Source organism: Amblyomma maculatum, chromosome 11, assembly GCF_055883805.1.
Source record: "Amblyomma maculatum isolate TAMU_Amacu chromosome 11, ASM5588380v1, whole genome shotgun sequence".
Lineage (NCBI taxonomy): Eukaryota > Metazoa > Arthropoda > Arachnida > Ixodida > Ixodidae > Amblyomma > Amblyomma maculatum.
The window spans coordinates 135,127,303-135,139,522 of NC_139354.1; the positions used below are offsets into that span (position 1 = coordinate 135,127,303).

General features: G+C 45.5%; 1 protein-coding gene across 1 annotated transcript in view; it reads right to left on the reverse strand.

The window, feature by feature from the left end:
- Positions 1 to 1,869: 1,869 nt before the first annotated feature.
- LOC146175016 (uncharacterized) overlaps positions 1,870 to 12,220 on the reverse strand; it is a 69,926-nt gene continuing 59,575 nt past the window's right edge. The window contains exon 12 of the mRNA XM_084585507.1: positions 1,870 to 2,113. Within this exon, the coding sequence (XP_084441633.1) occupies positions 1,964 to 2,113 (150 nt within the window). The 3' untranslated portion in view covers positions 1,870 to 1,963. The remainder of the gene's footprint in view (positions 2,114 to 12,220) is intronic.

The window sequence follows — 12,220 nt, forward strand, 5'->3', positions numbered from 1 at the left end:
TGCTACTGGAAGATTTGTGTGTTAGCGCTGATCTGTCTGAATTGTACTCTTTTTTTTCTTTTTATTATTATTTTTAATATTTTAAAATGTTATACCATTTTTATTGTTTTCTATTACTACCGCCTCAAGGTTCCAAAATATTTCAGCAACACTAACTCCTAATCAGTAGGTTATCTATCATACAGTCAAATCGACATTATCATTTATATCACCTACAATGAATTCTGGCGAATCCCCCAAAGTTGGTATGTGCCATTATAATGAAGGAGAAAAAAAGAAGAGGAAGGCAGCTAATGCTTTTGATCAATGTTTGGTTCAGCAGCTTTAAACCCTTGTAATTTTATAGTCTAGCATAACCACATTCGGCTCACTTTCGTTTCGAATATTGAGCATCCCCATGGGGTCAAAATTACTCCGTAGCCCTTCACTACCGCTCCTCTTTCTCTCTTTCCACTTTAACTCCCACCTTCCTCCCTTTCCTTACGGCGCGGTTCTGGCGTTCACAGAAACAAGTGTGACAGATACTGCGCCTTCCCCTTCCTATGAACCAATTATTATTATTATTCTTATATTATTATTATTATTCAGTTCTGTTCCTTTTTTGTGTATTTGTTCCACTTATAGCCTTCTGCCATCGTACTTGGTTGCTTGCCTATTGTTTCTACGATTGGTTCAATATTTTTGTGTATAGTTTTGTTTGGTTTGCGGGGTTTAACGTCCCAAAGCAACTCATGCTTTGAGAGACGCCGTAGTGGTGGACTCCGGAAATTTTCGCCACCTGGGGTTCTTTACCGTGCGCTGACGTCGCACAGCACACTAGCGCCTTGCTTTTCGCCTCCATCAAAAAGTGGCCGCCGCGGCCGGAATTCGATCCCGCATCTTTGAGAACAGCAGTGGAGCGCTGTAACCACTACGCCAACCCGGTGGGAGATTTTTGTGTTTACTTCCTTCTCACATTTGGACTTTTTGTGTGAATTTATTCGTTTCGTGTTTATTATTCTATTTAAATACTGTATTTTATCGCTGTTTTGAACATGTACCTTCTTGCAGGCAGTTATGTTCTTTTTCTTTTGAGCAATCCTTGTTATCAATTTTGCAGGCATGTGTTCGTATGCGCTTCCCTCTTTTGTATAAGTCTAATTTTATATTTTGGTACTACTCCTCTTAATAATGCCCTGGCGGCCATGAGGGTATCGAAAATGAACAAATAATATGCACTACCAACCATCACGACCGAACGACTGGAACGACTTTACTGTCGGCTCTGGCACCTATATTTGCATCATTTACTTTTGTAGCATCTTTTTATTGCAGTCAGATGACAAGTGTTATGAAAACAAATGAGAACAGAGGAGCGCGGATGGCCGCATTGGTTGCGTTTTTGTGACTGGCAGTACGCTTGTAATTTTGAATGCGTGAATTACGTCGATGTCAACCACAAAGCGCCAACACACATAAATACAAAGGGCGGCACGCTCCATCATGAAGGACTACAAGCTACTAGACTCTTTAATAAGTATTGGCACTGCACCGAACGTCCTGCTATCGGGATTGGGCGAAAACAGTGGAAAGGGTAATTATTGGGACGGAAATACAGAGAGTCCGGTGGGTATGTGAGCTGAGCGCATAGCAGCCCATGCATTTTCTGTAAACCTACATCCTGTCAGATGAGAAGTGCGCGTGCTGTATATAGCTGGTACACATAACAGAACGGTTGTAAATCGTTGCACCTGCTTTCTTTATACTTATCTAGGGATTTGCGGTTTCTTAGGAAATCGTGAATTTCATTCAAATTTGGCGCTTTTTTTCTCGAAGTGTGGTTTGTACAGTTTACAAAGTTTCGTCTGAACGAGCTGGATCGTATGTTTGTCCACATTTTATTCGGTGGGTTGAAAATTTTATTCGGAGTCCTCTTGAATCCAGCTCAAATTTAGTCGATGCTGGACAAAGTTCTCAGTTGCTGCTAGTGACCATTGCTGCAGATCACCCCGTTGAATGACGGTAGCTCAGAGAAACACTTTTTCAGTGCTTGCGCGCACCTGTAGACGTCTTCAAACGTGTTGTACGGTGCAACTGGTGCGAAGCGGATGAGAGAGCCCGCGATAACATCACACTGAAACAGGAAAAAAAATGTTTAGTGGCCGTGTCGCGCAAACTCATGACGCTTTAATGAACAGGCAAAGACATTTTGTAATGGGCTCTGGTCTGTGTTCCAGCAACTGCGGATGACTTAAAATTCACACGAACCTGGACAGAGCAACAGACTATTGCTTCTGTTCTCTCTTATGAGATCACTCTGATGTGTGCCTCCTCAGAATTTTGCAGATATTGCAAAGAACTGTCTGGTACAGCCAGATCAGGTTTACGCGTTGTTAAGATTCCGGCGCATCACCGAGCGGTGCGGTGTCTGGTTTCTTCGTCTAGTTCAAAGGAAGCTGTTATTTTCCCCAAGCAGCGAGAAATTAGCCAGCCTCTATGAAACTACGAGCCGACGCATCACTGTTATAAGGATAGGCTTGCCGTACAGAGTTTGTTGAGGCACATAGAGTTTCTAAGAATTGCCACTGTAAATGTGTATAAGAATCAATTATTCTTTCATGAGTTCTTATGTTTCCATCAAGCACAATGTGGGCTCTGAAGTCCGCACCCCCGTGGGTCCTATAAGGGCTACTGATTTAAGCCGACGGGGGGTGGGGGTGCAACTATGTATCTCTCGGTCCGAGTGGGCTGCCCACTTAGGCTTAAGTCAGTCGCCTTAGGGACGGATGAAGATAGCCAAAGTGGGGTTGCGCTCCCTTAACCTGCTTTCTCTGATGAGCTTAGCCAATCTAGTTCACCACAGAGACCTATGTGGAGTTGGTCACAAGGGCCCCAGCTGGCCCCCTGCGGGCTTCCAACGTAAGCCCAAAGTGGGTTTCATTATATAATGGCCCGTGTAGGCAGCCGAAACCTTCATTCAGACGGTATTTTGTGATCTGCCTACCCCGCCATGCTCCCCCGTAGTTTATACATTGGACCTATTGGAGAAGACTCTGAAGACGAACATTTGTTTTCTCATTTAGCCCCTCCAATACTCTGATAATCGCAATTTTGACTTGCCGGAACATTTCCTATAGGGCCCGATGTGGGTATGCTTCAAGGGCAGCCCCTGGTAATAATGCTCCCATGCTAACCTCATATAATATATAAGATCATGCAATATTTTTTTCAACGTCAGCCTTTTATAAAAAATCTGCCAGACTCTTCAGGACTATAGAAATATGCGCAATGAAGCCAGCCTGTACTAATAGACGACGCTGTTAGTGCATGCATCACAGATTTGACCAGAAGTTATCAGAAGTTAATTTTCTCCTTTCACATATGTGTCCGCCGCGATGTGCGCACAAAGCATGCGCGTGTTCCGAACTCGCTAACTGCTCACTGAATAAAAAGTGCGAGAGGGAGTGCCGATCTTTTAAAGTGGTTTCAAATACGCACACAAATATTATCGGCCCATTTCGCTAAAACGTATATGCTGCAAAACGCTTGAATTACACGTAGCTCGCACATGAAGAAATTAAAGCCGGGCAAGCAGCACTTTTGAATGAAATAAAAGCTATTCGTGCTAAATTGACTCATCAACACAACATCTTTGGCAAAAATAAAATAAGGCTTATAAAATTGCGGATGACTGCGCCTCATTGAACACTCTCAAAGGACAGCTTACTAACGTCGAGTGTCTGGCTGAAAACAATTTGCAAATGATAGAATCTATGGTGCATAGTGTAGATTACGCTAAAGACTGTGCTTGTCGTTCTAACTTTGCGTTCTTACGCCTAAAACACACTGACCGCATGGAGTCAGAAAAAGATATTGGTGATGGCTAAGCTGGGTTAAGCCTGTATATCGAAGCAAAAAGCTTCGGCGATGCCATGGCTTAACTTGTGGTTCTTTGGCGTATTTTTGGCTTACTTCGTTGTTCACGATTGCACCTTATATATATTCCATGGCATATCATCACAGTGAAACATTGATTACAGCCGTACATCGCATAAGACTAAACTTTATTCCGATTTCACATCATCATCACCGTTACACTTTTCTATAGACGTAAACACAGCCCGGTGAAATCGCGCGGCACCGGCTAAAGGTCAAGCGGCAGAATCGCGGCGGTGGTTGCGGCGGCTCCGACCAATTGCGCCTCTGCTGTGACGTCACGTGGTTTGCGCATGCGCAGCTGTGGCTTTTTCTAACGACGGAGCACACGCGAGACTCGGCATTGACTACCCTCAAAAAACATTAATCGATCTCTGCGGCACTAACCTCAATGTTTTAATCGGGCCGCTGGTCATTGACAGGGCACAAAGGTTCGTTTGTTACGACACGAACAAAGACAGACCGATAATAGTAAAAATCACACATTTCAAGGAAAAGAATAAGTTGCACCAACGCAAAGAAATTAAAAAGAACCGACTACAGCCTTACTGAAAAATATTCCGCAAACACCCGCCTTGTTCATAAGAAACTCATCGAATTTAAAAAACCCGGCCAGGAAAATTCACTATCCGGGCAAGACAATGCAAATAGGAAATAATACATATGCTTTCGATCATGCGTCTCAACAGGTAGTGTCTATTGTGACGCGTGATACCACAGGCAGCTCCCTCCTCATGGCTTTCAGCCAGCTCCCAACATCGTTCGTTACCTAATTCAATTATGTTTTTTACACTAACATCCGAAACCTTCTGCCAAAACGGGATGCACTCGCATGTCTCACTGAAACCACTGAATTCGACATAGTCGTACTTACTGAAACTTGGTTAAATGAATCTACACGCATTAACGAAATGCATCTCATATTTCGAAATTTTGATGTCTTACGCCTCGACCCTGTTGGCATATAAGGCGGGGCCGTCTTAGCAGCCGCTCAAAGTATCCTTCAGTTCTCCTTCGCGCACCTAATTTTCACCGCCCGCTGCAGCGCTGTCATTCACTCGGAGTCCAATTTGTTACTCTAAGCATCAAATATCCTCTCTTCTCATTACATGCCCGTGCCCATTTTTGCTTCTTGATTTCCACTACAGTGTCATTACCTCGAGTTATTTCTTGGACCCACTGTGCACGTTTCCTGTCTCTTAACGTTACACCCAGTTTTCTTTCTATAGCCCTCTGTGTTGTCCTCCACTTTATTGAAGTCTTTTCAGTAGCCTCCACGTTTCAACCCCATATGTTAGTGCAGGTTAGACGCCACTTTTGTATACTTTCCCCTTGAGCGATACCGGTAAGTTAAAGGATAGTGTTATTCTCCTAATTACTTCCATTAAATTATTAGGATCTGCGGTTACAATCTGCCATAAGTCGACATATTGGTCTACGACTTCCAGTGCTTCGCTACCTACTGTGAGCTGCGGTTCTAACCCAAGGCTGTTGAATATTACCTTTACCGGCCGTTTTGCTGGGATTCGAAGTAGAATGATGTTGCGATCGACTTTAGCTGCAGGTAATAGAATGCGGACGGCCTCTTGCGAGGCAAAGCCTTTCTCGATATTCCAGATAATAATTTTAGTGTCGCTAAAGATCAAGCTAGCCTGCGTTCCAACGCAAGCAAGACCCTACTGAAAAATCCTGTATAAAATTCGTACAGGAAGTCGTATACAGGTTTACTGTACAGCATCTGGAATACAGGATTGGGGGCTATTTCAGCAAATTCCTGTACTGCCCTGGAAAGTCCGGAATGAAACCGCGCGGAGCTCTGATACGGGAATGGCCTGTATTGTTGATGGCCCTCGTTTCCGGAAAAAAAAAGCGTCGCCAGGGTGGAAAAAGCATGCAACAATATAAAATAAAACGACATTTAAAATAATAAAAAAGGACAGGTCATGTATTTCGGACATGACCTGTCCGAAATAAACCCGATTAAGCTTCATACAGGACTGGCCCGCCCTTTTTCACAACAATACCGGATTGGGATGTCATGTATAAGATGCATACCGGGAATGGTCTGCCCTGTATTAACTCTATACCGGACTGGACCGTCCGGAATGAGATTCATACCGGACATGACCTGTCCGATATAAACCCGTTTAAGCTTCATACAGGACTGGTCACACCGGTATCAAATTTATACGGGATAATATAGGACCGGTTCAAACCCGTTTGTCGCGACACGGGATTTTTCACAAGGGAAGCTATTGTGACCTCTTCAACCGTGCCCATTTCTACTCCGAATGGTGGCGGAAACTAGTGCCCCGCGACCATAGACTACCGCAGCGACTGCCGCCCAAGATCAGCCGGTTGCAACGTTTACGTAGGCGACGTCATGTACTCTGATTTATTTTTGTCTTTTAGCCAGTGACTCTTTTACCTTCTCTCCTTGTGGTATTTTGGGTGCATGTTGCGGGGGCAGAGGAGGAACGACATTGTTCTCGCGTCATTATGGAGTTAGGGCGACCTTGTCGCCTGTGCCCCTATTGGCTTTTCGGCCCAACCATTTTAAGATGATCCCATCCCGTGCGTGTCCTACTTAATTTCTCATGCTCGGCGATTCTCACCGCTCCAGCAAGTTCGGTCCAGATATTAAGCACCTCCATTTCTCGCAGGTGATCCGTAGAAGAGGAGATATGTGGACCCAGCGCCCTCTTGACATACGCCAAATTAGTGCGCCTATATTATCTTTTTCAATGGTCCTGATGTTGAGAAAGAGTGCGGCGTAGCATATTCGGCTTAATATGTACGCTTGCATACTGAGCACGATCGCACTCAAAGGCAGACAAACATGCAGTTGTATATGCATGAATCGCCTGTTGACGTCAGTAGCAGTCTTTACGTCCCAATCGGTTATGATATAACGAATTGTCCACGTGATGGCGTCACAGTCATCTCTATCGTTAACATCACTGCCCCTATTAGCATCTACCACGAGCTATCCTATCAATCACTATCTACCACTAACTAGCGGTGGCGATCTCCATGGCAACCGCTCTGTGTTTACGCTAGACAAGGAGAATTGGTTCATAGTCATTGGTTTATATGATTGGAAAAGCGTTGTATATGTCACACTTGTTTCTGTGAACAATGGAACCATGCCGTAAGCCATGGAAGAAAGGTGGGAGTGAAAGTGGAAAGAAGGGAGCAGTAGTATAGGACAATGAAGCAATTTCGACAACCTGGGCATCCTAACGTGCACTAACATGCGGCTGCGTTGTGGCGGAGGCAAACCGAATAGGCGTTTGGAGCCAAGCAGTAACCCTCGCCAACAGCAACATCGGCAGGTCTCACAGCCCTGCTGCGAGGCTGCTTTCTCTGTACGCTGTCAGTGCTCGTTTAAAATCCCCAGGTGGCCGAAATTACTCTGCACCCTTACATTACTACACATATTTCATAAAGGCCCCAGGTGGTCGAAAATACTATGCAGCCCTCCACTACGGCACTTCTTTCAGTCTTTCTACTTTCTCTCATCTTCCACCCATCCCTAATGGCACGTACCAGGTGTCCACGGGTGATTTGGGACAAATACTGCGCCTAGCGTTCGCTGTGAACCAATTGTAAGAAAACTATGAAACGACTGTGGATTGAAAAGGCGGTGTTACAGAGGCTGCCCTGGCAAGACTTGCAGCTTTTGCTCTGGGAGTAGGTTTAAGTCATGCGTAAACCGTAACATTTTTTATTTGATCAATTAGACACAACAAATGTTAGCAACATTAGGCATTGGCTTTTCTGACCATTGTCTCACCGTTGAAGCCAGCTTTTTTGAATTGTTCATTTTCAAATTTTTTTACAAACTTTACCTATTACTCACTCTACTCTCTTTATCAGCATCTTCAAGCAATGGGTTTTCATTCTGAACCTTTCGACACGTCTGAAATTATGTTGTGCCATCGTTTCTTTTTAATTTCTTTAAATATACAAATAATTACAATGCTTTTATTGACCCATCATTGCCTTCCACACAACAATCAGTCAATTACCAGAGACACAAATGAGCGTGATAAGGTGTTTTTTACGCAGCCTTGATTATTTCTAACATGCGGTGCCAACTGCGTTCGCCACTACTACACCGACAGCTTTTCGACCAAAGGAGGTGTATAAGATATCGCGTAAGAGTAAAGGGCTTGGATTTCAGCGAAAGGCACCGTGCGCAGAGCAATAAAAACGACGCACGCACACAACAGCAGATAAAAATTGACTCGGGTTCTTTGCAGCAACCCGTGGACCCTAATGAATGGATCGATGAATGGACAGTTAGACGGACGGACAGACGGACGGATGGCTGGATGGATGAATGGACGGATGAATAGATGGGATGAATAGATGATTTAATGGTGGATGGAAGGATGGATGGATCGATTGTACACCTTATGAATGGACGGACAGTTGGAAGGATAGAAGAATGAATGGACGGATTGATGGATGGACGGGTGGATATTAGGAGAGTCAACGTTGAAACGAGGTAGTAATAGTCATCACCATGCTCACGTTTTCGCTCGCTTTTTAAATTTGGCAACTATTCAACTTTAACGACTTTACAATTACACAGGTTATATTTCAGTACCTTTTTTTCAATTTCGCTCCCAGCGCGTCGTCACCGTGCTATGTATTCACTAATCTTCCAAATGCCACTTCCTAAACTCTTAAGTTTGATTCAATCCCGCTTCCTTTGTTACCTCTACCCTAGGGGCCTCGGTAAGAGTGACTATGTCGGCATCGACATCTAAGTCGCCAACGGTAAGCGCCGTTAGTCGGCGGCCGGCAGACCTCCGAGCATTGCTGTCGCCGCTTGCTCTCCGAGGCGAGACAGCCAGTTCGTATACCTCCTCTACTCTAACAACATTGACCACATTTTTGCCGTAGCTGCCGTCGTGTTGCTGACAATGCACCCACTGGTGTATGAATTACTTGCCTACGCCAGCTTTCCAGCCCAACTTACCTCAAGGTGGGTTTTGTCACAAAGACTCTACGTCCGTGTTACGCGTGCCCTCAAGTACTCTACAAGGAACCTTTGCAGGAAGATTGCGGGCACGCCATGCTCGGCCTGGCACGGGCGATGTGGGACCTGAAGCGGAATTTTCTTGGTGGCTCCATATAGCTAGTCACGGGGTTCTTAGAACCAAGCCCACCTTTAGTTTGAATCCGTCCTAAGGTGCCAACAAGGTACCGATTGGGTAGCATGTGACAGCGCCCGCTTTGAAGCTCTGCATGGCCGATGAGTAACTGCTCCATATCACCGTCACGTTCACAATTGGGACGATGATGATGAGGATGATGTAGGGGTCAGTGGGTAGATGGATGGGTTATTAGAATATTCTGTTTGAGACGGGGTGGTGGCAGTTTCCACCTTTCTCGGTTCTTTACTGTGAAAGCAATTTTACGACAGCCAAAGCGAGACCGCGGGTGGTCGCAGCTACGTCGCTAAGAGGCAGCTACGCGATGAAGCGGCATACTTACGCCACGACGAAAAAGCCTATGACGATAAAATCTACGTATCTACGGTATTCTCATAAAAAATCTTCCTGCCATGACATTTGAATTCTCGCTATGGAGTTGCCAACTCCGGTCGCTCCTTTCATATGGGAGGGTGATATCAGAATCAGCCTGCCCGAACCGTTTCCATTTTCGTTACCCCTACGACACGCTGGAAGGTTCATACGGCTTGGTTGAAGCATGACTTTATATGTAGGCTGGCAGCTTAAGCTCTCCCTTAAAGGATCAGCTTAAGTGTCCCCACCAATCTAATACCTTACACTGATAGGAAATGATAGGGGAATAATGCAGCAGGAAAAAGGAGCTTCAGCTGTTGAATCACAATTAATCATGTGTTAGCCAGAGCTAAACCAATGTAATTGTTTTAGCTATCTCTTTAATGCTGTGGTAAATTTTTGTGAGATTAGTTTTTAAGCTTCCCCCTGCTGCATTGCCGCACTGGTTAGGGCGCTTGAATACTGTGCCCAAGGATGCGGGAGAAAATCCCGGCCGGTGGCCGCTTTTCCATGGCGGCAAAAAGCAAGGCGCCCATTTGCTATGTGATGTCATTGCATGGTAAAGAACCGCTTGTAGTTAAAATTTTCGGAGCACTCTACTAGGGCGTTTCTCATAGCCTTAGTCACTTGTATTAGACCCTGTTAACCAAACGAAACCAGTCATTTAATTTTTATTTTTACACCTACGTCATCGTTCTGATTTTCAGACACAAAACTTCTAATCGCTTTTTACCACCTTGTAACGCAGATTAATTCCCTCCACCACTGGTCTCTGCAAACCCTATGGCCTCAAGAACAGTGACTGCGCCTGCGTCTTGATCCGAACGAATACTATGGCATGCGGGTACATCATGTTGAGTTGTTTATACAAATTTACCACACACTGCAGATGTTTCGTTTTCGTCATGTGATGTAGATTTGCACAGCGTGTTCTAAAGCACCCTGATCTAGATTCTCAAAAGTCGGGCACTGTCTATTGAGTTATCAATAAAAGCGTCATTCCTGATCTGCCTTTTCAAATTTCGATATATTTCTACACTCTGCTTCTTTTTCATGGAATTTATCCACTTTAATCATTGTGTCTTTTGCCCCCTATTTAACTCTACATCTCTGCCCTTCTATATTGCAGACTTAGTGGTTAGTTTCTTGGTTCTTTTTCCCCGTTTTCATTCAACGCTTTTTAAATATCGGAATGCTTTAGTTACCTTCATCTTACCCTCCATTTTCCTCAAGTGTTCTTCATGTAATATTTTATTGTGAGCTTTCGCGCTCCTCCACACACCCAGCCTATATCACCCTGCTCCGCCTCGTTTATGTTATTGCTGCGGGCACCTACTGCTAATCGTCAAAAAACTCTCTGATTTATTTACAATCTCGGCACGCATCTAGGCTCAAAACCAGATACCTAAAAGTGAACACCATACTTCCTTTCCAGATACTCCTCAGCCCTTCAAACCTGTTCTATACCCACAATGTTATCCTAGCATCTGTTCGCTCTTTACAGTTCGTGCTTTTCCGTGTATACTAGTCCTTCGTGCATCCACACTCTGATATTGTGAGCGCTGTATGGCACTTCATCGTAAACATGGGTGCACGTTCTGCTTAATCTTCATCCTTCTTTCTTGAGGAGATCCATCGTCATCGCTCAGTGTGTGATTTGCTTTAATGTGCGACTCGGGCCTCAGGTCTCTAATACACCTGGTGCACCAAGCCCGTCCTTACACCTGGTGATGGAGGTGCGTATTGATTTCCCCGTTGCCTCGTCCACTGCATCTACCTGGAGCTCCGTTCCGGTCGCCGCTTGATCTCTACCACCATCGTCATGGCCCAAGAACCGCGGATGTTTTGTGTTCTTCGCTCTCCACCCAAGTTCCCCTTTCTACTTGGACTCTGAGCAGCCGTCCGTGTGACGCCTAGACGTTGTCCGGCCTACGCGGTGACGACGCTGATGGCTGGCTTGACAACTACGACCTCGTCAGTGCCTTTAACCGATGGGACGACTCCCTCAAACTTAAAACGCGTCAGTTTACTTGACGGACATGGCCAGAACATGGTTTTTGAACCACGAGTCGACAATTCTGGACTAGGCCACATTCAAGACAAAGTAACGCGAGATATTCTGCGCTCCTTCAGTTCGAACGGAATCCGCTAAGAACAAGCTGGCTGCTCGAGTTCAGGAATCCGGTGAGACTTGTTCCTCGTATATTGAAGATGTCCTCGCGCTTTGTCGGTGTGTAAATGACACCATGCAAGAGGCCGAGCGGGTCCGACACGTAATTAAGGGCATTGGATTACTCGCTTTCAATGCCCTGGCTGTGCAGAACCATACCACCATCGACACCGTCATCTCAACCTGTCAACGACTGGGTGAAATACAGTCCATCCGCCTTCAGCCTGATCAGCCTTCCTTCAGTTCTACTGAAGCCTTCGACCTCCGTGTGTTTATCCGCGGACTAATTCGTGAAGAGGTTCTAGCTCGAGGTGATTCGTGCCTCTCCACACATGAGCCGTATCCTCCAAGTACCGGCCTGCACAGCATTATCAAATAAGTGTTGACCTGCATGACTTCACGCCCCCCACCGTCAGCCGCCCCTACCACCTGACTTGTGCCTACGTACCCAAAGATTGCATCGTTGCACCTTGTGTTTGGAACGGCTACACCGCCGGTGCCCCCCGGTACTCATGTAGCTGCATTGGCTACACCTTCAACGGTGCCGTCATATTACCCCACCTGGCACCCAGCCCGCCCTCTTTCTTATTCCTGC